The 25,786-nt window shown below is 36.2% G+C and overlaps 2 protein-coding genes across 3 annotated transcripts; one reads left to right on the forward strand and one right to left on the reverse strand.

Annotated features, from left to right (window-relative positions):
* Window positions 1-41: 41 nt before the first annotated feature.
* On the reverse strand, window positions 42-3,749 carry LOC114156582 (uncharacterized). Its single transcript, XM_028037093.1, has 8 exons — window positions 3,463-3,749; window positions 2,259-2,564; window positions 1,847-2,116; window positions 1,278-1,340; window positions 1,129-1,173; window positions 929-1,042; window positions 412-468; window positions 42-324 (listed from the first exon to the last, which is right to left on the reverse strand). The coding sequence occupies exons 1-8, from the start codon at window positions 3,536-3,538 to the stop codon at window positions 152-154; spliced, it is 1,104 nt and encodes a 367-aa protein (XP_027892894.1). The 5' UTR covers window positions 3,539-3,749; the 3' UTR covers window positions 42-151.
* Window positions 3,750-5,354: 1,605 nt separating this feature from the next.
* atf6b (activating transcription factor 6 beta) lies at window positions 5,355-22,329 on the forward strand. 2 transcript variants are annotated; one of them, XM_028036736.1, is made up of 17 exons: window positions 5,355-5,680; window positions 9,394-9,473; window positions 11,340-11,421; window positions 12,775-12,834; window positions 12,915-12,994; window positions 13,268-13,475; window positions 14,988-15,149; window positions 15,352-15,521; window positions 15,858-16,037; window positions 16,494-16,576; window positions 16,773-16,988; window positions 17,809-17,916; window positions 18,411-18,510; window positions 18,705-18,772; window positions 19,371-19,470; window positions 19,562-19,646; window positions 19,749-22,329. In XM_028036736.1, exons 1-17 carry the CDS (start codon window positions 5,608-5,610, stop codon window positions 20,039-20,041), a joined length of 2,148 nt encoding a protein of 715 aa, XP_027892537.1. In that variant the 5' UTR covers window positions 5,355-5,607; the 3' UTR covers window positions 20,042-22,329. The 2 variants fall into 2 exon arrangements, with proteins under 2 accessions (XP_027892537.1, XP_027892536.1); XM_028036735.1 differs by having other exon boundaries at window positions 5,356-5,680; window positions 14,985-15,149.
* The last annotated feature ends 3,457 nt before the right edge of the window (window positions 22,330-25,786 follow it).

Here is a 25,786-nt window from a genome sequence, read left to right on the forward strand (position 1 = left end):
CAAGGAAATAAAAAAGAAAATAACTGTTAATATTTCTGTGCTTCATGGTGTAACGACTTTAATCAAATGCTAAAAGTTATAAGTAATTGAGACACAAAAGGTCAAACACTTCTCAGTCTTGTTTGACAAAGAATGGCAGAAATAAACTGGATCAGGAGAAAGCGTGTTTGGCTGCAGGTCTGGTGATGACCGAGGAATAAATAACATTACTGCTACTCTGATCTGGTGGAGACCAGCTGGGTCTCTGGCTCCAGATCTGTCGACTCAGAGAGGCGTAGTGGATGGTATCATCCTGCAGGGACGGACGCTTAAACACCTCATACTCTGCAGCCAAATAAAAGGAATCATTTAAATGCATTTAAATGACAAAATTACTTCCCTTTAGCAGATATGACTGAGTTATTTATTTACCAGTCTGGGAGTTATATGTCATCCACAACTGCAGCTCTGTCTCTTCTTGTCTTTTTGCTACAACAGAGAAATATGTCTGAATTCAGGATATGTAAGATAATGAAGAGAATGCACAATGCTCATAAAATGTTTGTCACCTGTAGTAACTCAATTCACTATAATAATAGTGAATTCCTAATATAGTGAAATAGGAATTAGCTGATTAAAATCTTTATCCAGATGGCTGTTAATGTCTCTCTCTGTGCCTCTAAAAAAAGGTAAACTGATGCTTCTGCTCAAGATTTGGATTCCTAGATGTCTGTTATATTAAACATTGAGCTGAATAGAAGGTAGAGTGAGTGACTCAGTTCCTAAATACCTGATTAGTGGCTTTAATGGCCATATTACTGTCAAACCTCTGGTTATAACTACTTGCAATTATCTTATTACAACATTACTATTCATCCTTAAAGCTAAAACTGAATTAAAGTGAAGATTATTCAGATAACTAACCAAATAACAATGCATAAATAAATACCTGCATATCTGTGTCTCCTCCTCTTTCTGCTCTTCATGCTGGTGAGGAAAATACAGACTAGAGCGATCAGGACGACCATTAACCCCAAACCAATGACAGCGACCAGCAGCAGAGCTAAAAACAAGCACAAACAACGAACATTAAAACCACAGAATAATACTGAGATGATTTCTTATTGCTCTTGACCGTGTGTGACTGACCATTCTCTGGTCTCTTCTTAGGTGGGTTCTGTGTTTCAAACACAACTAAAAACAAAAAGAAAATGTAAAAATCTGTGCATCGCAGAATTGTTTTTGTGTATTTAAAAAAATAAACAGACTAAATGTATGATTTTGAAAGGAGAACCTACCTGACACAGCTGAGACTGTTCTTAATGTGGTAGATGATGGGATGCTGGCTGGCACAAGATGCTCTGAAATGTAGTTTTCAAATTTCAAAGTCTACCAGTTGACAAGCATTATGAGTAAGCAATTAAATACATTTTGTTGTCAATACTGACAACAAAAATGTAATTTGAAAAATCTTAATTTATACATTTTTTATGTCTTTGCTGTTCAAATCCTTCTGATGGTTGTAGTGTTTAAACACTGACCTCAATTTATTTTTGCCTTATTTAAAGCTGATACGACATCAAGAATGACACATTTACATGGAATGCATTGTATTTCAAAAATATAAAATATTTATATCAGTTACTTTAAAAGGAACAAGAAATTGCCAACCAAAGCAAAGATAAATAGCTCTGCAAATACAAAATAAAGAATCATAATAGAAAAAAACAGTTAGAATCAGCTTACTTAAAAAGACTATAAAGCCCATATTTCAGTTTTCATCATCAATAATTCCATTTTTTTCTTCTTCTTGTTCTTACTGCAAAATGTTTTACAAAATAACCAGTTGAACATTTGACCGAGCTACCTTCCAGGAAGGTGAGTTTTGCCTGCAGAACTCTGTTGCAGATATACGCTCCAGCGTCCCCTGGCTGCAGGTCTGCGATCTGCAGTGCGCCATTTACGTAGCTCAGGCGACTCCCGTCTATTTCTGCTTTCCCTGTACCATTTCTGAAACGGGTGAAGATGACCTCCTCCTTCTCCCCTTCTCTCTGTCTAAACCACCTGTGTTTAGACTTAGAGGAGCCTCTGCAGGGAAGCAGAAGCGTCCTGCCTGTAGATACAGTGAAGTCATGTCCTGGGGGTCAGAAGCAGAAGGATTACTGACTTTTAGTTTTTACCACTTTAAGGATTGTAGTGTACAGTTCAGGAATGCATGGCTTCCTATAGTAAGGATGTCCTAGCTGGTATTTAACACTGTTGCTGTATTCTCATCATACCTGTAAGCACCTGCAGCTCAGCCACCAGCCGTTGGTTGCACTCATACTCTCCACTGTCTGAATCCTCGAGCTTCAGCATGCAGAGACCACCATCACTCAACAGAACATAATGCTGACGATAGTGGTTGGTCTGGTAGCTGCTCTGCCTTGTCACCAGGACCCTCTGGTTCTGATGAGTCCAGATCACATTGGAGCCGGCAAACCCCCCACATGGCAAGCACACATGATGACCCTCCAATACTGAAAACCGGATCACTTCTGATGGAGAGAGACTGGCCAGAAACTCGAAGCTCTTAGCCTGAAGATCTGAGTTGGAAACCATTATTAAATCTATGTTTCATTTTAAAAATAAGTTTATTGCTCTTATTGCTTTTTAAAATCATTTATTTTACTTTGGCGTTTGCAGTTTTCAATACATGCATACATGTATGTAGTGATAAAAAAACAACTCAGTTGTGCTTCAAATTTTGTTAAAATTAAATGAAAAAACATTTAGTTTCTCTTTGTGATCAGTTAATTACTTTTGAATTTGAACATTATTTTGAGACAAGAGTAATGAAGCTCTTGAGATTCCCTCTAAATAACAAGAAAATAAATTTTTTTAGTCAGTTATAATAGAATTTTAGTCGTTTATCTAGATGACACTAATATTAACTATGACAGTCACACCTTACTGGAAGTCAACTTTTAGCCTTGTTTCCTGTCTTGCCTGCACTTCCTGTTTTATCTCATGGAAACATGCTCACTGTCATCCACTCAGACTAAAAATAATAACTGTACTGGAAAATTGTAAAAAAAACTTTGGGACATATGTTGGTGTTAAAAAATAAATAAATAAATGTGAAACATTTTTCAATAATATTTACAAAAAAATAAAAAAATACAGAGCAATATTTGTAAGACCTTCATTTTTTCTGTACTGTTTCATATAATTCTATTTTCATTCTAATAACATTACAAATGAGGTAGTTATTCAATATGCTTTAGTAATTTCTTACACATTATAAAATATGTGCCATTGCAATTCTTTATGGAAGATTTTATGAATTTAATCAGTTGAAATAACCATGGAAAAAGTAACACAATAAAGATGAATATCATTTGTTCATCATCAAGTGTTGCGATCCATTATAAGCACACATTATTAGCTGTATGATCAATATAAATGGTATTTAGTAGTAAAAAAACAGAGATCTGTCTGTACCTGTGGAGTTTTCAACACCGTCGATCACATCATGGATCAGAAACCAGACATGACAGAAAATCATAAACCTGAGCATCTTCACCACAAGACAACAGAAAATATGACTGCAGTGCAGAGGTCCTGTTGCTGGTTTGTCTGGAAAAATGAACCTTCTGTCTGTCTCAGTCTTTTTTTCCACATGTTCCTTCTGTCCGCCTTCCTCTTCCTCAAGCTGAGACCTTTTTCATCTGAGCATTAGAGGCTGAGAAAATGGGAATCTGAACTCTAATCATGGCTTTATGCCTATACTTTAAAATTTAAGTAATTAATTCTGCAAGAATTTTGGGGTTTTCTGTCTCTGAATATGTGGGTAAAAGATGACCAATCACAAAGAAAGCCATTAACTTATAAGGGAGTTATAAGGGAGCAGCTACAAGAAAGACATAAAATAATAGGCTGACTATGTAAATGTATCCAGTTAAAACAAGATGCAATTTTAAGTATAAATTATGTAATTTATGAATCTAAACACAAGATACTGAAATCCATAAATAAAAAAATAACTGCACATAACCTAAACAGAGGATGCAACAAAAGATAACAAGCATCATAGGCTTAATTAATACTTAATTAATACTTAAAAAAATTATAAATGTCTTACACTTATTTCTGTTTTAGTGATTACTGCTGCATCCTAGGTGCACAAAGAACCATTATCACAAATCCTCTCCCACCAGCTATTAGACTTCATAACCATCACTATTCAAAAAACCCCTCAAACTCATTAAATGTTTTCTTCACTGCTGTTGTTTTCACTTTTTCTCATCTCACAGAACATTACTATATACAGTCCATTTTTCAATTTCTTTGTTCCTGTTTTCAATGTACAAATATACACATTTTATACACTTTGAAAGAAAATTAGCCTAAGTTTCTTTTGATGTGAGTATGCTGTTTTTAATAACTGAATAGTATTCTTTTTCTTATGCTCCTCTTACTGTACAGTTTCAGTTTTTAGACTTTTTTCTTTACCTTAATTGCATGCAATGCAAGCAATATGCGTGCTTCCATTTTACACTTTAATTACCCTACAGTAGGACTACAAATGAAATTTCTATTTTATGAAAATAGCAAGTCAAAAACAACTATATAATGCATACTAAAATATGCACGTAGCTAAAATTACATCACATAGGGTACAAAAAATTGGGGAAAAAATGACATCTACCACAGTGTTTGAAAATAGATTTTTAAAATGTATTGGACTTTACTTTTATGGAAACTCAGAAATTGATTCTGTCTTACTTTTTCAAACAAACTCTCCCACTGATGAATCAACAGCTCTGTGATTTTACAGCGCATGATTCACATTCTGGCAAACTGAAATCGATTTTTAGACGACCCTTTTGACACTGAAAAAGCAACTTGTGGTTAAGGTTTTAGTATAACTACCGCTTCCTTGTTCGGTTATGTAACAGCTCCCGCCCGGCACATGCATAACATTACAAAACTGGTCCTAATCCCATAGCAATCAATGTTTTGTAAATGTTTAATTTTTCCTAAAATTAACAACGAATTGCTATATGTTTTGAAAACATCCTAGTCTGATACAGGCCAGCTTTTCTGTTACAATGCTTGAATCCACGTGAGTCTTCTCATGACTATTTTTGTTTGCACCGGAAATTATCACGTTTGTTTGGCTCATGGGTTTTGTCAATCAAACATCCGCAATCTTATTGGACAGAATCATCTTTAAAAGGATATCCCACAAGCTCCTGTTTAACAATAGGTTACCTAGCTGCCCAATCAAAGTCTTCCGGCTATTTCATTGGTCCTTATCTGCGTCGATCAGAGCCTTCTTTACTCTCATTGGCTAACCCAACAAAAGCAGGCGGTAACCTTCTGGAAAATGCGTTTCCTATTCTGTCATATGCAAAGCGAAACGAAGGGTCGATAACTTCACTGGAGGGCATGAAAAACAATCCAGTTTTCTACTCGATTAAAAAAATTATATTACTTTATAGCGCAAATGGTAGCCAAACATAGAATTAGCGCGTTAGCTTGAGGATAAAGCTAAGAGTTTTATCTAGTCTATGTTGGTTTAGCTGCTGTTATCACGACTGACTGCAGACTCCTGCTGTCCAAACACACACCGCCTTTGTGGCGATGACTGCGGATTTACTGTCTGATCTGGACAGCCGATTCTTCGCTGATAACCTTTTGACGAGCGAAGATTGGGGTAAGGACATTTTAAAATCCGTTTATAAATGAAGATAAATGGGTAAAATTGACATAACAAGCTAACTGGGTGCGCTAACTGCTATACAGAGGCGAGGCCAACAGGGCGTTGCAAGATTTTCATTTTCAGTTTTGCACGTTTTTAATGTTTATTCCCGAGTCTTACAACTGTAATTTATATCTAAGTTGGTTTTAATTGTGATACGTGTTGCACGCGGTTTTAGCTTTACTCTGAACTTGCTTCCTCAATCATCTAACCCGGACATTGCTGTTTATCATCCTCACAGTGGCTGGGAACGTGATTGGACGTTTTATATAACCTCCTCTAACGTTTTCTCTTTAAAATCGTCGCTTTATTGACTCTTGTTAACATGACTTTCATCTAAACCTATTCTTAGTTTGATAAGAGTTCCCACTATTAACTAACAGTCCATCACTGTGTTTTAATGCAACAATACTTATTAAAACATCACTAAAGATTGCAGACGTGTAGTTGCTAATAGTCAGAAAAACACATTTCTAATCAAGTTTGCAGCTGTAACATGTGAAATATATTCCTGTAGTGGTTTTGGTAAAACAATTTGGCAATAAAAAAGTTTAGCATGGGAATACATTTATTTTTTTAACTAAGTCACGGTTTTACTGCTGCCGGAAGAAGAACATACAATTTATTGTTGTGATGCTAATATTTTTTTAGCAGGCTGGCCCAAATTTTAATCTATTTTGTCTCAACATCAATATTTGTTCAGGACAGTCAGTAATATTTAACATCTCAATCATTCGTTTCAAGAACAGGTGTGGACTTAAAAGATGTTGAGTCCATCCAACTGGCCAAATACAAAATTAGCTTGTAGAACATTAATTCATACACTTCGCAGCTTATCAAATATTACATCTAAGCAGGCTTTCCAATTGTAATATTGTGCAATGATATTACCATGGTGATCTCAATTTGAAATTTAGATATTGTATGAGTACTAAAATCTAATCAGCAATTTAAAGAAAATGTTTGTTAGTCCTTCTTGATATGTGTTGGACTTCAGTTATCATTATTATGGGGTGGTTATCATAGTATTAAAAAGTGATGTTTTAAAAACTATTAAATTGTTTCCTTGACTTGTTCTTACAATTTAAAGTGGCTGCAATAAAATGCTAAAGAGAGTTGTAGCTACCAAGACTTTTTCTAGTTTGATGTAGATCAATCCTTCTGCCCTTTTCCCCACCTATTTTTGCAGACTGCTGGTTCAGCTGGCTGAATAAAAGCTACTACTCTTTTCCGTAGCTTACAAGAAAGACAAATTTAGACGAAACAGATAGTTTGACTAATTAACCAGCTAACATCATCTTGTAGCACTTGTAGTGATGTTTTATAAAGAGCAGAATGACAAAAAAGTCAAAATAGTGAAATTTAAAATAGGCATTTCAACACTCATTTTCGATTATGTTTAGAATGTTTTATTTACGTATCTGTATTAGCATTAAATAAAAAGAAATATGTAAATGCTATGCATAAATAAAGTGTAAATACTGTGATACTGAGGTATTTTTACTTAAGTTTTTATTATTATTATTATTTTTTACTGAGAATCTCATAAGGGCCTACATTTAACCCTCCTGTAGTGAAATACTGTGCTTTTCCTAGTGTGAATGCAAACTGTAGCAGTCGGCTCCAACACGTCTCAACCAATGTACTGATCTATATCAGTCATTTTTATTGGTGGTTAGTGGTTTTGACAGTTTATGATGAACAGTCAGTAGATGTGTTTGAGACTTCTTGTTGAGGTGATGTTTGCTCTTGCAGCTTAAAGTATAAACTTTATATGTTTTCTCTGTTTAACTTTGTCAGCCTGCTTCGCCTCAGATCTATTAGGTAAATTTGACAGTCAAACTGAGCAGTTTTATGGCTCTGTGGCCCAAAGGACAAAGTTATTGCTCGTCCCTTCCAGTCAAGTAGTAAACGTGACTAGATTTAGATTAAGGGTAGGTGAATCATTACTTTTGGCTGACAGAAAGTAGGTTGAGTTGAGCTGCATGAACTGCTTCAGAAGACACATTTACGATTTCCTGCAATCTCAAATTCTTGTAACACTGAAAAGTTAAAGTTCAGGAGCAATCTTTCTGCTTTTTAGTGAGATAATCTAGATTATGTTGCATTTCTTTATTCTTTTTTCAGTAGCTTAAAAGGGTTAGTTCTTTCATTTAATAGGCAGGAAAGACTTAAAACCTTACAGATACTTTTCTTTTATTAATTACTTGACTTGTTTGTTAATGTAAATTAACTTCAGTAAGTATAACCATTTGTTTATGGAACTTTAAAACTGATTAAAAAAATGTTTCTTTCAATTTTTCATTCTTTTTAACAGAATCTGATCACAGTAAAAGCTGAAGCGTCCCCTGTTTGTTTCAGTTTCAAAGTCCAGTGTGTGGCTTATCAAGAGAACACAAAGCATGATGGGAGAAGTACCATTTTCTACCACTTTGCTTGTTTCCTGTAAATGAGGCATAAAATTAGTTTTTTTTTTTTTTTTTTACAAACAACAGCGCTTGTGTGACTAAATAGGAACATGTCTTCATATCTCCTGATGTGATCTCATGAAGATTCGTAGTTGACACATTTATGTGTAATATCTCTGTAGGTTGGTGTTGGTTGGAGTTTGATGAAGATATTAAAATCACATGTACATTGTTAAACTTTTGCCTGAGATTCAGTTTGGCTGGTGTCAGTGAACATTGCAACTTTCTAAAATATTTGTGTCACCTCACAGATTTTTCCTCTTCCTGGCTGGAGGAATCTAGTTCATAAGCGTTTATCTGATTCTTCTCAAATTCCTTTAGCGAAGGCTTTTTAACATGTGAGAGGGAATGTTGTACATCCATTCAGCCATCACAGTTTGTTTAAACAACTCATTTGTTAATTCAGATTCTGAGCGAAGGAAAAAAAGAATTTTTTTATTCATATAAAACTAAAATATCAGCAACAAAATAATAGAAAAAAACCATTCTATTAGAAAATTAAAACAATGTACAATATGAAGTAAGAAACATTGAGAATATCACATGGTTAGCATGACTGTTAGCTAGTAATCGTTAGCAAAAACGTTAATTCACTTATCTGCAGAGAATGGATAGGCAGTGCCATTGAAAATAGATGAAATGGTAAAAACTAAAACAACTCACTGAACTGGATTCTGTCTTTAAATTGTTTCATGCAGTTATGAACTGTGAATTAACATTATGTTTCAACTGACTGTTGCAGACCTATTTACATATGTTCCAGGTTTTGCCAGACAGAAAGTCACAAAGATGCTCCTGGTTCTTTTAACTCATTTATGTGAGAAGACTGAACATTTAGTTCAAAACCTTTGAGGTTAACAATAAAATGTTTGTTATTTGCTGTCCTCTAATTGTGTTTTGAGGTTTAACTTGTGAAAGAACATTTGCATGCACTTTCAGTCAAACTGATGCATGACTGAATCTGTTTGTGTCTCAATTTTGTTTCTTTCAAAGTGTTGCCTTCTTGTTGAATTGAATGATTTTTGGTGATGTTTCAGTAGTGTTTCTAAGTACTGTTTTTACATGTTCAGAGATGTAAATTAAATGGCTGATTTGAATCTCCTCTGGTCTTGGACCAGCTTGTTTTTCGCTTCATCATCTGTCCCTGAGTTTTATTCCCTGTTCTTTGCTGATGTTTTGAAAATTTTGTCTCCTCTGCAGATGCCTGCCTGTTCAAGTGTGAGAGCATGGAGGAAGGAGAGGACGGGGACTTCAGTCAAGGGTTGAAATACGAACCATCGGTACAGTCATGAAAATATGTCTATGCATTGCAGCTTTTGTTTCAGTGCAGCTGACACTCAGCATTCATTGCTCACTTTGACTCAAGGCCTCTAAACGTGTGTTGCGCTATCCCCTACACCACCACAGCATGCCTTTTAATGTTTTTAAATTACATCCAGGTGCATCAGTTTTTATGGGATAATTTAATCAGTGGGAACCTCTCTTCCTCCAAAAATAAACATTCAAATAGTTTTTAAGACTTCGTCAGCTCAGTTTTATTTCACCCAATCAATTGGATTAACTCTACTTCCTGAAAAAATAACTTATTGGCTGGATAGCATGTTCATAAAACAGATTTACCAGAAAGTGTTCTCTTATTGTTTAGTTATTCTTGATGTTTCTTTTTGTTCTAATTATTCTAACAAGGATACTAACTTCACTCTAGTGAAGGCTATATTTTGATTTAGCGCCTTTTGTAAGATGAGCTTATTTTTTGTCTAACAGTTTAGAAATGCATTTTCTGCTGACTGTTTAGTTAATGAAAGTTTAGTTATTCACAAAAAGTTGAAAAAATTTAAATTGTTCTACTTGATTGTTTTATATCATATCAGATCTGTCTTTGGTGTTCTTGTGTCTTTATTGTTTTAGATCAGTTACAGTGTATTGGCAAACCTACTGTGTTGGCTACAAAAGCAGATATACTGTAAAAAACCATAGGCACATATTAATCTGTGGTGCTCAGGTTTTGTTCTTTCTAAAAATATAAAAAAGGAAATATCAATTATAGTATAAATCTTATTGTTGTAAAAACATTTTAATTGTAAGTAAAAATAAATGTTTGTGTTTGTCTAGCAGACAAATTTGACTGGAATTTTATATGAAAAGGGAAGTTTATGTAGAAACATTGTTAAATTGCTGTCACTAGAATTTTTCCGTTGCATTGGCACGTTCCTTATTTTCAGCTATACAAATTTGACAACTATCAAACCATATTTTTTTCAGAAGGAGTAGAGACTAAATGCAACAATGGAAAGAGCAATATCATTTGGATCTTGCTTTATCTTTGAAAGATAGCTTTGTGAATCTGCTTTAACAGTGGAGTTTCTAAGCTTGAATATTTCAGTAAACTCCTGGGGGAAATTGTCATTACTTATACATTTGACATTTTGTTGTTTTTACCATGGTTTCACTAGTTTGCTCAAGATGTGTTCAAATGCATTCGAAGGTGTTAGATTTGGCATGAATCTTTGTTCCTGGACCGTACCGAGCTACATCCTGGTTAAACCTGTACAGTTAACATTTTGTGCTTTGTTTTTTTTCATAAACAGAGTGGCTGAGAAGTCAAACAAAATGCAGACAGTTTGCAGTTTTCTGAGGAACTGGTTTAGCGATGGTTTTGATAGAATCTCTTTGCAGTTTGTTGGCTCAGTCTGTACTGTAAGGGTTACAGCGTCATGTTATTGATTTCTATAAACCTGATTATAATGTAAATATTGTCAATTCCCAAACTTTAGCTTTATGTATACACAGACTTTGTTATTTAGGCAGAGATTTTCTTTTTAAATGCTTGTAATCATCCAGTGGAGCTGCAGAAAGCTATACAGAGCACAGTAACAAACCCTTGTGTGAGTGAAACTCTAGTGTTTATATACAGTTAGAATCAGGTTGTCGAAGCAGCAGCTCACACAGATGACTGTACAGGGCACAGTGCAGGCAGATGGTGTGTGTCGCCTGGCTGAGTAACACAAACATACACACCACCTCGGTCACACACACTCAGACACAGTAACCCTGCAGTTGTTTGGACATGTTTGATTCCTGACTTCCTGACTTTTTTTCCCCACTTCACTCTCTCTTTCTCCAACCTCTCCACCAACTCCTCACAGTTTGACAATGACCTCGTGCTCACCCTCGATCCTGATAACCGCACGTCACCATGGCGATACCTTGACGACAACCTTCTCACAGGTACACACACCGTCCGGTTGCCTGTGGCTCTCATCTCGGGCCCCTTGGATCACATCGCTTAGCATTTTGGTTTCACGGATCAGTCGTCTCTGCAACACGAGACGCTTTGTCCTCAGCCTGTGGAAACATTCTAACATTCTATTAGAAGCAGAGTCACTCTGTCTACATCTGCAGGTCTTCTCATCATATAGGATTTATTTTTATGCCTATTTAGTGAGAATTAAGGGACAGTGTGAAAATAAAAACATAACAATTCTAAACCCACTTGTTTTTAATCTAAAACATTCTAGCTTAACAGTTTGAGCTTGCTTGTGTTGTTTATGTGGTTGCATGGTTCTTTGACATCCCAAATGTATTCAAATTTAAGGATCAGTGGCATTTTTATTCATTATTTATCCATAGAATATGTAAATTTCTCACTTTCATGTTTTTTGCAGAGAACCAACAGAGCTCAATTTACTGAATCTTGTATCTAGTGCTGTTTTGCTTTCCTCTGTCTGAGAAACTTATGAATACAGACAAAAAATCCTCTCAGGGATTTAACTATTCACTTGCTATACATTCAGTGTAGCTACTTTTAAACTTACAACTATAATCCAAGAAGACTGCTTGAATAAAATGTTTGATTAATAATGATATTTAATTAAATTAAAGTATACACCATGTATAATCATATTTGGCTTGTTAGATTGTCTTTTTCACTGATGCTCACACCTGCAATAGATTTAATTTTTTTGTAGTGGTAGCAACAGATATTTTACCGACTATCAGCAATGTTTTCCTAGGATGGAGCTATATTATTCTTAAATGAAATTTTTTTAAATTTAATTTAAAGCAAACAAAGAGTTAAATATAAGGTGGACATTATCCCTCTATTAAAAGTCAGCAAAACAGATGATGCAAAATGGTAAAAGATTGACTCAGGAAGCTCAGTTGAGATAATTGATTTTGCAGAAATCTTTCCAATGAGCGGATCTGCCTTTCGTTCCATGAACTAGCTGTATGTAGCTCATTGTACCTGAGAGGTGTATAGATAGACTACCTTTTGAACAAAACCATTTATTTTGATTCAGGCATAGCATTAAGAGAAAAAATCTACTTCAGGTTTTAATTATGTCGATATGTTTATTAAATATTTTTTATTATTTTTGGCAGAACTGAAGAAATCCAATGATATTTGCTTAAAAATCGGTTCTGTTTTCCTTTAAGAACAACATTTTCATTTAGCAAAATTTTGAAAGGTTTTTGCTCTTCATTTAATAATTAACTTATAATTGCATCAAAAGGGTTTTATTTATCTAGTCATAATGTTGTTTAATATCACAACATTCATCTCTGTTTGTTTCTGTTTAGGAAACACTTTGGTGAAAAAAAATGAGATGACATTGACAGAGCCGCTCCCTGTGGAAATGTGTAAGCTGAGTTTTTCCTAATCTAATCTTTGCACATTGTGTTTTTACAATGTTTCCACTAGTTATGTGGTTTCTGTTCAGTGTTCCAGGTCAAGGCTGAGCCTCCCTCTCCTGCTTCCTCGCTGGACTCAGATTGTTCGACCTTGTCGCCTGACCCACAGGTGGGATTTTTCAGATGAGGCTGTTTTATTACACAAATGGACCAATAAAACTGTTTATGTCATGATTTGGATGCTTATCTTTTAATATTAAAGGAAACTAATAAATAACTAAAGATATATTTCAAAGTCATAGTGTAAAGAGGCCATCTTTATTTATTTTTATTTATTTAACCTTTACTTGACCAGGTGAATGATTAAGAACAAATTTGTATTTACAGTAATGACCTGATTGGGAGGGAAGAACACAAACTTATTGTCCCATCTCCTTTCCAGGTTACAATTAAAGCCGAAAACCCTCCGACTCCTCCGTACATGTATGGAGACGTACTGTCTCCTCCGCTGGGGACGATGGAGGTAACCGTGGCAACGACAGCAGTACCCCCACCCCAGTCCCAGATTCCAATAATGACACAGACTCAGCTGCAGACACCATTAACATCTGTCCAAGCAGTCATCAATGGAATACCGACACAAACTGCAGGTATGTGACTCCTTGTTTACTCTAATATTCTTCTATTAGAGTATATTATTTTCTTCTATATTGACACAAAAAGAAGCGCTAGACAAGCATTACATTAGCACTCCACACCTTTTGTTCATGCAAATCTGAAAACAGGATATCCCACTCGTGGTTAGTGCTGCCGGTTTTTTTTCTCTGCACATATCTGTGAGCTGTCAGCGCTAGAGCCTGAATAGAGAGCTCGGTTTACCTTCCACCCTGTGCTCCACTCATTTGTGGAGGTATTCTGTACACAGACCCTGGGGCAGTTCCCACACAATGGTGGGAGTACTGTGTAGGTGTGGGAACTCCTCCTCCTCCTCCTCTGAAGAAGGGTCTTTGGTGGGTTGTAACCGAATACGGAGTTTTGGATAAATGGAACTTTTCTAGTCTTCATACTGAAAGACCTTCGAACATTTAAATAGCACCTTAGTCTGCAGTCTTGGAGATTTCACAATGTTGTTTTCTTGATTAAGTACATACAGTTGTAAATATTGCATGTAAATTAACAAAATGCACTCAAAACTTTGGGCATTTAGGACAGTTTGAAGTTACTGACATTTGGGTAACCCCTTTATTCCTTTATTAGCTTTAATGAAAGCATGGAGGATCTCTAAGTTATTGCATAGTTCCATCTGCCCAGTTATTGTCTTGTTTTATCATGTGTGTGTATATTTATGAGCTATGCTACTTTTTAGGAAAAATAAATAAATAAATCTTGGAAAAGATGTTTCCTCATTGAGACAAGGATCATAGAAATTATTTCTAAATGAAAACGTTGAAAACGAAATTGAGATTGGTGTTGAGAATCAGAGAAAAGTTACCGACCTGAAGCTGCTGTCTCCTTAGTACGGTTTGATATTAGAACCCTTTTCGAATGACTGCTTAGTTCTGAACATGCAAATTATTTTTATTTATTCCTCAGGTTAGGCTCAGTCGTAGTGACAAGACAGTTTTCTATTTGCATATTAACGTACATTTGGTGTCTAGTTATTAAAATAGGCAATTATGATAATTTTAAGTACATCTAAACTGAGGTTTTTGTGGATTATAGTTGTTTGCAGAGGGTTGTGGTCTCTAACCCCAAATAAACAGAGTGGCTGAGAAGTCACTCTGTGACCAGTACAACTATATTGACTGATTTATGACACTAAAACATTCCTGTTTGTTAAAATAATATTTAGTAACATGTACAATGTGAAATTGTTCTTAACTGCTGGTTTTCATTTCCAGTTATAGCACCAACTGTTCTCCATGTTTGAAATCTCTTCTTGTTTCTTTACACTTGATGTTGAGGGAGAACTGATTTAAAAAGCTTCTGCTGAATTCAATAACATGCCGGAGAAAGTGTTTAGTCATTTTAATCTAGTGTGTTTGAGGAGGAAAGCATTTCAGAACAGTTGTGCACAACACAGAGAAACTGCTACAGAATATATTGTATATAACTATCTTTTTGTGATGTGAAATAACCTAAAAGTGTGTGTTTTGTAGCAGTCCTGCCAAGCACATTAAAAGCCAGCACCATCCTGAGCACCAAACCTCCCATCCAGCCCCGACCCGTGTGTGTTGCTGCTACACTCCCCGTCCCGCAAAACCCTGCACCAGCGAAGACCCTCATTCTGCAGGGGCTCCCCTCCATGGATCAGAACAGACCCGGTAGGACAGTATTGTCCTGTTAGCCGCATTTATAAATTTTCTTATTTATTTTGTTAAAAAATGAAGATCTTCAAGTATTTTTCATATGAAATAAAATGTAACTACCAGATAAATTCTCAGGTTTTTGTCCTTTTATTTTAAATTCCAGGTAAAGTAATTAGCTTTGTGTCTGATCGCTAACGTAGCGCCTTTCTCCCTCCAGTTGTCCTCTCTCCGTCCGTCTGTCTCAGTTCGGCTCCGGCTATTGTCAAAATGGAGCCCGTGTCCCCTACCATCCCTCAGCACTGCTCCAGCCCAGCTGCCTCCTCAACCAGCAAGCCCATCGTCCCGGCGACCACGCCGTTACCCAGCAACAACTCCAACGACATTGATGTGAGTAGGTGGATGCGGTGACTCACGCTGAAACAAAACCCTGACAGGTTGAAGGCTGGCTACAATGTTTTGCTCTTTTTCTGTCTGTAAGTGTGCTGAAACTAATATCAATACCCACAGTTCATTACTCAGAGGTTTATAAACATCTTTTCATTTTTGCTTGACACTCAGAGAAATAAAAATTTTCAGTTTTTCAGTTATACATAGACATGATAAAGATTTACCGACCTCAATTTCTGCTGCTGATTTTTAATTTGTCTAGCTAATTTCTTTCCCATTTTGAATTCTGAATCACTTCTGCCTACTTTCTTTCTCTTCAAATTTTTCCTTGCACAGATGAAGGTGCTAAAGCGGCAACAGAGGATGATAAAAAACAGAGAGTCTGCCTGCCAGTCAAGAAAGAAAAAGAAGGAATACCTGCAGAACCTGGAGGCTCAGCTGAGGGAAGCTCAGCAGGAGAACGAACGACTCCGCAGGGAGAACCAGGCGCTGAGGGAGAGACTGGCTGTGAAGGAGGTGAGTGGTGGTGAGACCGATATGAAGGGGAACTTTAGGATGAACAGGCTTGAAGAAAGAACAAGTTACAATAACAGAAAACAAAAACGTGTTATGAAATGACCAAGCATCTGATTTTGAATGATAAGGTTTATGTCTTTAAAACTACATATGGAGAGCAGCTTTTTCTTCCACTCTGTTGGTTTTGCACCTGCACACGTGAAGAAGAGGAAGAAACATGTGGTAAACAGGGGAACTTGAATAACAAGATCTGAAGACTGAGTGACGGGGAAACGCACAAGAAACAGAGAAACCTGCTAATCCTGTTATAAAAAAAACAAAACTATAAATCATTGAACCTTTTTTTCAGTATATAGCAAAATGGACACGTTTGCAAAATAGAAAGCTGATTTTACACATTTATGAGATTCAGCATGTGTGAAGAAAATTTCCATTTTTATGTTCTTTGTGTTTCAGAGCGGCGACTCTGCAAGCAACAAGAGAGCAGTGTGTGTCATGGCGGTTCTGCTGTTCATGACTTTCAGCTTTGGCCCCGTCAGGTATTCACTTACGGCTTTCTTCAAAATATCAGGATGATATCATTTAGTTTAGCATCTCAGCTTGTTATTGTGTCATTCAGTGTCCAATTGTTTTTACAAAGTAAAAGCACAAACTATATTGTCCTGTATGGAATATATGGAAAAACCACAACAGTTGTATTTGAGGTTTAAATGATTTTGGTGTTTATCGCTGCAGCATCACTGACAGGAAGCTGTCAGCTAGTCTGCAGGAAGATCTGGTGTCTTATACGGGTCGCCGGCTGCTGGAGATCGAACAGCAGCAGGATCGCCAGGCTGATCCTCAACCTCTCCAGAAAATTGAGGACAAACCGGAGAAACCGGAGTCCGGCGGCGATGAGCGGTGGAAGGGAGGAGAGGCGGAGAGATACGCTCCAGAGTCTTATCAGTTCCGGTGAGGCAAATCAATAGCTGTAAACACATTATCCTGACATGCAGTGAATAAACTGAGGCTACAACTTCCACTGTGGAGTTCTGATTAACTTTATATAAATAAAATCACACTAAGTTTTAAAAAACAAGCTATTACACAGAAGGCGACTGTTTTCGCAACCCAATATCACTTTATGCTAACAAACACAGACCGATGTAGAATGTAGTTTTTTTTGTTTTGGTTTTTTTAGCAATACATTGATCCTTATTTAAGGGCTACTCAGTGTATGATTGTGTCAATATTGTTGTATTGCTAATATTTCAATGGACTTTGCAATAAGTACTTTTAGTTGAAGTATTATGAATTTTTCTTTACTTAAGACAGGATCAAAAGTCATTGCAGAATAAATCCTGCGAGTGGTCAATTAAATTCTTTTAAACAACCATTAAAAACTCAAATGCTAGATTTGGTTACTTAAGTTATCTTGTTTTTGTTTTTTTTTTAATCAGCGGATAAATGGTGCTGTTTGGTCATTGTCATATTGGTGTCACAGTTCTCATTGTGTTCCTTGACTGTTGTACCCTGTTGTATAACTCATTGCTATCCAGAATAGTAACCTGCATTTTATTTAGACACCCAACAAAGCTGGTTCTACAACATATCCCTCACTTCTTACATGCGGTACATAGAGTTTCTCTGCCGGAGTTTTTCCAACTTTATTTAAGGAATCTTAATTTAAAGCACAGACTTACATTTAGTAAAGTATGATTATTTATTTTATTGCTCTGAGCAGCTTTCCTAGTGTCTAACCATTGTTCTGTATTTTCTGGTTGTTGGGCAGAAACCTGAGTGACATGTTCAGTGACTTGAAGGATCTGGTTCTGCCAGACATCGAACGTTACTTCACTTCCTCAGACTGCCGACAGTTCAACCGCTCTGAGTCTCTCAGGTCAGTCCTGCCCTGGTCGAAATATCTTGTTTTATCACGCCTTCATTTTTTACCACCTCCTCAGGAGAAATTTGTAACAAATGTTTAAACCTTCAAACTGCACAGGCAAGATCACAAGTAATACTTTAATTACCTTATGCTGTATTGGTTCACTAATTGAATTTCTTTAGTAAAGGTTAAAGAAACGACTCCATTTCTTTAACCTTTACTAAAGGCTGTTTTGCAAACCCTGTTTGTTTCACAGCCTGCAACTCATTAATGTGCTCATCTTTGGTGTGATAGTTCTCAGTTAGACTTCCTCGGATTGTTTTTGCTCAGCTCATATTTATGAGCAGCTGCTGCACATTTTGTTGATGAGATTTATCCAAATAAACAAATCATTGTCCAGAAAAGAAGTCAGTAGAGTGCACACAATAAAGCTAGTTTTACCAAAAATGAGAAATGAAACTTTTTTTTGCGTAGCAGCTTAAACTGAAAGATCTCTGTGACTCCAGGCTCGCAGATGAGCTAAGAGGATGGGTTCATCGACATCAAATCGACAGGAAGAAGTCTGGAGGAAAAGCAAAGACGGCCAAAAAAGCAAAGATCACCCAGGTGAGAAAGATTTATCTTTTAAAAAGTGTATGTACTTTTTAAAAATGGTTTAGTTAACAAGGATTCATTAAGATCTCTTTTGGAATAGTTTCTTAGGAAGGAATGACAGCAGCACATAAACACAGTTTCAGTTGTAAAGGATTTAACTTGAAAAAACCAAGACAAATCTTTTTTGTATCTTTCTTTTGAAACAGAAAGCTCAACTGAGGAAGGCAAACATTTCCAGATATCTGCCAATCCAGGCTCACCGCTCCATAGAAAGGTACAACCAAACACACACTCTTCAATGTAAACAAGACTGTTATTAAGGAGGTGACTTAACTACGAGTAAAGAAGACAGGTTTTTTCTCATTTGACAGACTACAGGTACAAAAAGAACTGAAAATAAATAATTAATACCAAATTTATCTAATAAAATATCAAAAATTTTAGTTGTTTTCTTCTAAGTTTATAAAGTTGAACATTTAAGTAATCAAATCCTGAATTTTAAAGGACACGTATTACTGATACTTTTGGAGCTTAACTATGTTGAATTATCTCATTTAACAAATATTACAACCAGTTTTAGAGTTCAAATCAGTTTTGTCTCAGCAGCAGCTCCTTCTATTTATTCTAACAACACAAACAAGCAGAAACATTTCTCCTTTCTGAGACTGGAAATATCAAATGTGTTCAGAAGATTCCATCTTATTACTGGACTATGGCTTTGGCCATCACATCTTTTTATATGTTTGTAAAATGTTTGCTTATCTGTAGTGCTTGATTTTAACTAAACAGAACATTTTTGCCATAGTTCTTAGAATATTTCGGTTTGAGTTTTTAAGTTTCTTCTTCTGGTTCTTGTTTGGCTTCCCCTGCAGTCAGCTGAGGGTACTTCCTGGTCCTGAGGTCACCTACAGCGACTTCCTGGACGCCATCGACCGTAGGGAAGACACGTTCTACGTCGTGTCTTTCAGGAGGGTAAGACTATTGAAAGCATTTCAGTTCCAATTTGTGATTTTAGATCTTAAATATCAGATATTAATCAATCAAAATGTGTTGATTCCTGCAGGACCACCTGTTACTGCCTGCCATCAGCCATAACAAAACCAGCCGGCCTAAAATGTCTCTGGTGATGCCAGCCATGTCTGTTAACGGTGAGTCTGTCTGGATGATATTTAAAGCATCTGAAGAGCAATGAATGATGCGTTTACTGAACTGGTTGCTGGGTTTGACCTTTCTGGTCTCGTCCTCCTCAGAGAGTCTCTACAACTCGTCTCAGGGCTACGAGATGATGATGCAGGTCGACTGCGAGGTCATGGACACTCGCATCATCCCCATAAAGTCCTCTGCCGTCCCTCCATCTCTTCGTGAACCCTCCCCTCCTCCACCCTCCTCCCAGCATGGTGCCCACCATCACCATGGCAACAGCACCTCCCTCAGAGGACGCCACCAGCACCATCCATCGTCTTCATCCCCTTCTCCAAGGCAGCCTCTACCTGCCCGAACTCAAACACCCGAATACTTGATCAGCCAATCAGAAGGAGTCTGAGGAGACACAGAGACGAGTCTGATGGTTGAAGGTTGGTGACTCAGATGAGGAATCAAAGAAAATTTTTTAAAATCTCTTCACTAAGCAAAAAAGGTTTCAGAGACGGTTAAAATCGAACATCAGATTTCATCAGCGACTGGTACTGACAAATACTGTCAAAATATACAGATCTATTCCTTAAAGTAAAAAGACAAAGAGGGCACCGCCAGCACATGAAAGTGAATCAAACGGATCAGTTCCAGTTTTCTTCAGAGACTACTCGGTTATTTCTTTATCAAATCTTTATCAAATTTGACTCTTTATCGGACTCTGTTCAGTTTGACGGGGCCACATTTTGAAGTTCTTGTGGACGTTGCATATTTAAACCCGTCAACTCTTTGGTTCTGCAGACATACTAAAGTCACTAAGGAAAGAAGTTATTGTGATATAATCTACATGTTTAGAGGTTATATTCAGGTTTCAGGACATGAAATGTTTTCATTGTCATGGATTGAGTTTTTTAATGGTTTCAGGGTTTAAAACTTTCATCTTGGGGGATTCTAGGCATATAGATCTAACCAGTAAAAGAGACATGATGTACATATTTATATACATTGGGATCAATAAAATTGCAGAAATCTAGTATTCTTTCATCTGAAAAAGACAGGAAACTTTAAAGGCCTTTACATTTTGTTGTAAATACAGTGTGTTTCATAAATCTGATTATTTGACACAACACTGACAGCTGTTGCACAACGGCGGACGCTATTTGGTTAAAAAAAAAATCTCAAAGGTGTTTTTTTGTTCTTTTTTTAAATGTTATGGCATACATTTTTACAAAGGAGTCTTGTTGATTTGTTTTCCAGCAAACATACACTATATGAATGCCAGCTCCTGTTCAAGTTGAGCAGTGGTGTAGAAATTGAGTTTCAGCAGAAACAATTTGTTTAATGTGTTCAAGAGTTATGCCAACGCAAGATTTGAGCCTGCAGATTTGTTCAACCCTTAGTTTTTGTCCATTTGTTTGTTGTCAAAATATTTATTTTTCATTTTTCTTTGAAATAAAAACAACTAATATAAAAACAAAAATTTAAGTGAGGCGAAGATGATTTGTTTTTTTTTTCTGTGATGTTAACTCTGAAATCTTTTACTAATTTTGAGAGTCAAGCACCCTGCCTCGTGCATCAGCTGTCACTTTTATCCTTGTGTGTATTTTTATGTTATTTAATATCTGTAAATATGAGTGTTGATATTTTGTTTGTACTTTGTCACATTTTCAATTTTTTATATTTCTCTTTTCACAACAAAAAGTAAAAAGATGAGAAAACCTGTGAAGTTTTTTTTTTTTTGTCTTGGAAATGATATTTTCTATTTACATGTTGTGTCCAGTGGACCAGCCAGCCTCTCAATCTGTAAGTGTGAACTTATATTAGATTCATATTCTTTTTATGATTGTACATAGAAATAATAAAATTGAGTTCTTCTTTTTAATTTGTAAAGGAAAGACTATTAGTGCCTGAAAGAAACTCAATAATTTAGCATTTCTGACCTGGGACTTTGAATTTTGAACTGCTCATATTCGTAATGAGTTTCGTTTTAGTCCTACAGAGTTAGTTTCATCCTGTTCCATTGTAGCTGAATGCAAAATGTAATATTAGACTCTAGCATCACTTCATAATCTTCATCTATCAAATCTGTCCGCTCTGCATGATGGATGGAAGCTGTAGGTGTATACTTGAGCTAGAGGATATCTCAGTTTGTGCAGCTTTGATGTAATTATTTCTAATGGGATTTAGAAGCTTCAAGAAATGTTTCGACATGCATCTTCCCAGGGACATATTTTTTAAATTATGTTGGTTTTTTTCTATTGAGGCAAAATAAGTTGAGAAGAAACGGGTGCATACAATTGAAATGGATTTTCAATTTTGTTTTATATTTCAGAAGATGAAACAATTCAGCCAAAGTTTTATTATTATTCTGCATTATTATCGACGGTCACATTTCTAACTTTTTTATGTTTCTGAAGCCTTCAGTTTGCTGCTGGGTTCTATTTGAACACGACCATAGAAAGTTTGGATTTCACTGTTGATTAGACTGTATTAGAAAAATGTACAAATCAGTTTTTGTTTTTTTATAATTTTCTGATTTGTATAAAGATATGCCAAGAAGAAGCTAATATGAAGTAGAAAGGGCCTTTTTTATTTGTAATTGGATGGTGTGCATTGAAGATGGGGAGGGACAAAAGAGTCAAGAATTGGGAGGTTTGTTTAAAGTTTTTGGAACAATGTTAATAAAACAGTGGTCATTCAGTTTCTGTCTTCTGATTACTGTCGACATGTTATCACTTCATGCCTGATGGGACAAATGTCTCATTTACTCTTCCCAATTTTAGACCATGTTTTTAAATGATTCAAAAACATTAAGGATAACAATTTTAAGTTGACAGAAAATGGATCATTATTCCGTATTCATACTGAATAATGTATTTAAAAATGTTATGATTGAACATTTTAAAATACATTTTAAGGTCATTAAAATTGAAGTTGGAAAGATTTGGGAAATTTGAATTTGGTTCTTTTCCTTTTGCTGTGTTCAGATGTTTAAAAAATAATCTTATTTACGTTTGCAGTGCCAGAATATTGTTATGATAAACACTGCATTTTTCACCTAATATTTGGCTATATATTTCATATATATATATATATATATATATATATATATATATATATATATATATATATATTTCACTATAATATTTGGCTTTCTGTACATTTGAAAAAGACAAGTTGGCTTTCGTTTTCACTCAGATCTTTGCCCTTTTGACTTGTGTTTAGGATTAAAATTGACTAGATGTCTGAAAAGTAACGGCATGTTCTTGGCAATTTTACTTGCATTAATAATTAAATTAATAAAAAAATAACTTAATTTGTTTTAACAGTTTCAGAAATTTTTGATTAATTTATTCCCTTAGATTTTAAAATGAAAACAAAAATTCCTACTTTATTATTCAAACAGCTCTTTTTTTCCTTTATGCTCTTTGCCAAACTTTATTTGTTAAAACATCTGAATATTAAATTTAGGATATTCTTCTTAGAGTTTATTTTCAAGCAGTTCTTTTAAGCTGACAAGCCTCATTGAAAAGCGTATTCAAATTTACTGAGCTATATCTAGTTGCAACATTAATTAGTTTAGAAAAGTTAGTTGTAATATTAACTTTTCTAATTATTGATAGGCACAGCAAATAGTTTTACAGTTAATGTTTTAAATCTAATAATAATTTGCCAAGATATAAACTAAACAGGATCTGTTCGGAGAATAAAATGTCTTAGTATGGAGATAAGAGGGAGTAGTACATAATTCAACCACCAGGAGGCGGTTAGACGCTGCAGACTGGATGGGAACCCCAGTGTATGAGGGGCCGTTTAGGACAAAATTTACGTTTTGTCTCTCACACACTACCAAAAAGTCTCGCATACTCAAAAAAATTACATTTTGTCTCTCACACACTACCAAAAACTCACGCATACTCAAAAAAAATAGCCACGCACACTCAAAAATTACTCACGCACATTCAAAAAATACTCAAATTGCGTATACACACACTACTAAAATGTCACACACACATTCACAAACGTTAACTTTCTCGCTCACATACACTACTACCAGCTCGCTCACATACACTACTACCAGCTCGCGCACATACCCTACTACCAGCTCGCTCACATACACTACTACCAGCTCGCTCACATACACTACTACCAGCTCGCGCACATACCCTACTACCAGCTCGCTCACATACACTACTACCAGCTCGCGCACATACCCTACTACCAGCTCGCTCACATACACTACTACCAGCTCGCTCACATACACTACTACCAGCTCGCGCACATACACTACTACCAGCTCGCGCACATACCCTACTACCAGCTCGCTCACATACACACAAACGTTAACTTTCTCGCTCACATACACTACTACCAGCTCGCGCACATACACACAAACGTTAACTTTCTCGCTCACATACACTGCTAACAGCTCGCGCACATACACACAAACGTTAACTTTCTCGCTCACATACACTACTACCAGCTCGCGCACATACACACAAACGTTAACTTTCTCGCTCACATACACTGCTAACAGCTCGCGCACATACACACAAACGTTAACTTTCTCGCTCACATACACTGCTAACAGCTCGCACACACAAAGACGTTTATCTCTCACATACACAAGACTAAAGTTGAACACACACACAGTACTAAGACTCGTTTTATGAATGTGTGAGAGCGAGACTTTTTTTGAATGTGTGAGAGTTGTCACGGAAGAGGCGGGGCATAATTTTTGGATCAAACTGCGCATGCGTAGATCCTAAACTATAAGTTTCGATTGTTGACTCACTGTATGTTCTATTACTTAGTATATTTGTGCTTTTAAATATATATAGAACGTTTAACTTTCTTGTAGATTAAATGTGCTATAGAAATAAATGAATCTGATTGATTGATTAAAAATAGCAAAATTGCTGTAGTACAATCTGTCCACTGGGTGCCAGTATTACAGGAATTATTAACCGGCGCCAACTAGTGCCGAAGAAGAAAGAGTTTGCTATACCGAACATGGCTAACTCTAATTGTTTAAAATGGCAGCTGCCTGACCAATTCTCTCTCGTTTCGAATTAGAGTTAGTTACTGGCACCCAGTGGACAGATTGTACTACAGCAATTTTGCTATTTTTAATCAATCAATCAGATTCATTTATTTCTATAGCACATTTAATCTACAAGAAAGTTAAACGTTCTATATATATTTAAAAGCACAAATATACTAAGTAATAGAACATACAGTGAGTCAACAATCGAAACTTATAGTTTAGGATCTACGCATGCGCAGTTTGATCCAAAAATTATGCCCCGCCTCTTCCGTGACAACTCTCACACATTCAAAAAGAGTCTCGCTCTCACACATTCATAAAAAGTCTCGCTCTCACACATTCATAAAGAGTCTCGCTCTCACACATACATAAAACGAGTCTTAGTACTGTGTGTGTGTTCAACTTTAGTCTTGTGTATGTGAGAGATAAACGTCTTTGTGTGTGCGAGCTGTTAGCAGTGTATGTGAGCGAGAAAGTTAACGTTTGTGTGTATGTGCGCGAGCTGGTAGTAGTGTATGTGCGCGAGCTGGTAGTAGTGTATGTGCGCGAGCTGGTAGTAGTGTATGTGAGCGAGCTGGTAGTAGTGTATGTGCGCGAGCTGGTAGTAGTGTATGTGAGCGAGCTGGTAGTAGTGTATGTGAGCGAGCTGGTAGTAGTGTATGTGAGCGAGAAAGTTAACGTTTGTGAATGTGTGTGTGACATTTTAGTAGTGTGTGTATACGCAATTTGGGTATTTTTTGAATGTGCGTGAGTAATTTTTGAGTGTGCGTGGCTATTTTTTTGAGTATGCGTGAGTTTTTGGTAGTGTGTGAGAGACAAAATGTAATTTTTTTGAGTATGCGAGAGTTTTTGGTAGTGTGTGGAGACAAAACGTAATTTTTTTGAGTGTGCGTGGCTATTTTTTTGGAGTATGCGAGACTTTTTGGTAGTGTGTGAGAGACAAAACGTAAATTTTGTCCCAAACGGCCCCTCATACCAGTGAGCTGCTGTCAGACAGATGTGAAGAAGCAAGAGAGTGACTGACTCGGGAAACATTAATCACAGGTGAACACGATGACACAAACACATGATTTAAATTTCCCAGAAGGAAAATGAGCCTCAACGGGGCCG

This window comes from Xiphophorus couchianus, chromosome 13 (assembly GCF_001444195.1).
Source record: "Xiphophorus couchianus chromosome 13, X_couchianus-1.0, whole genome shotgun sequence".
Taxonomy (NCBI): domain Eukaryota; kingdom Metazoa; phylum Chordata; class Actinopteri; order Cyprinodontiformes; family Poeciliidae; genus Xiphophorus; species Xiphophorus couchianus.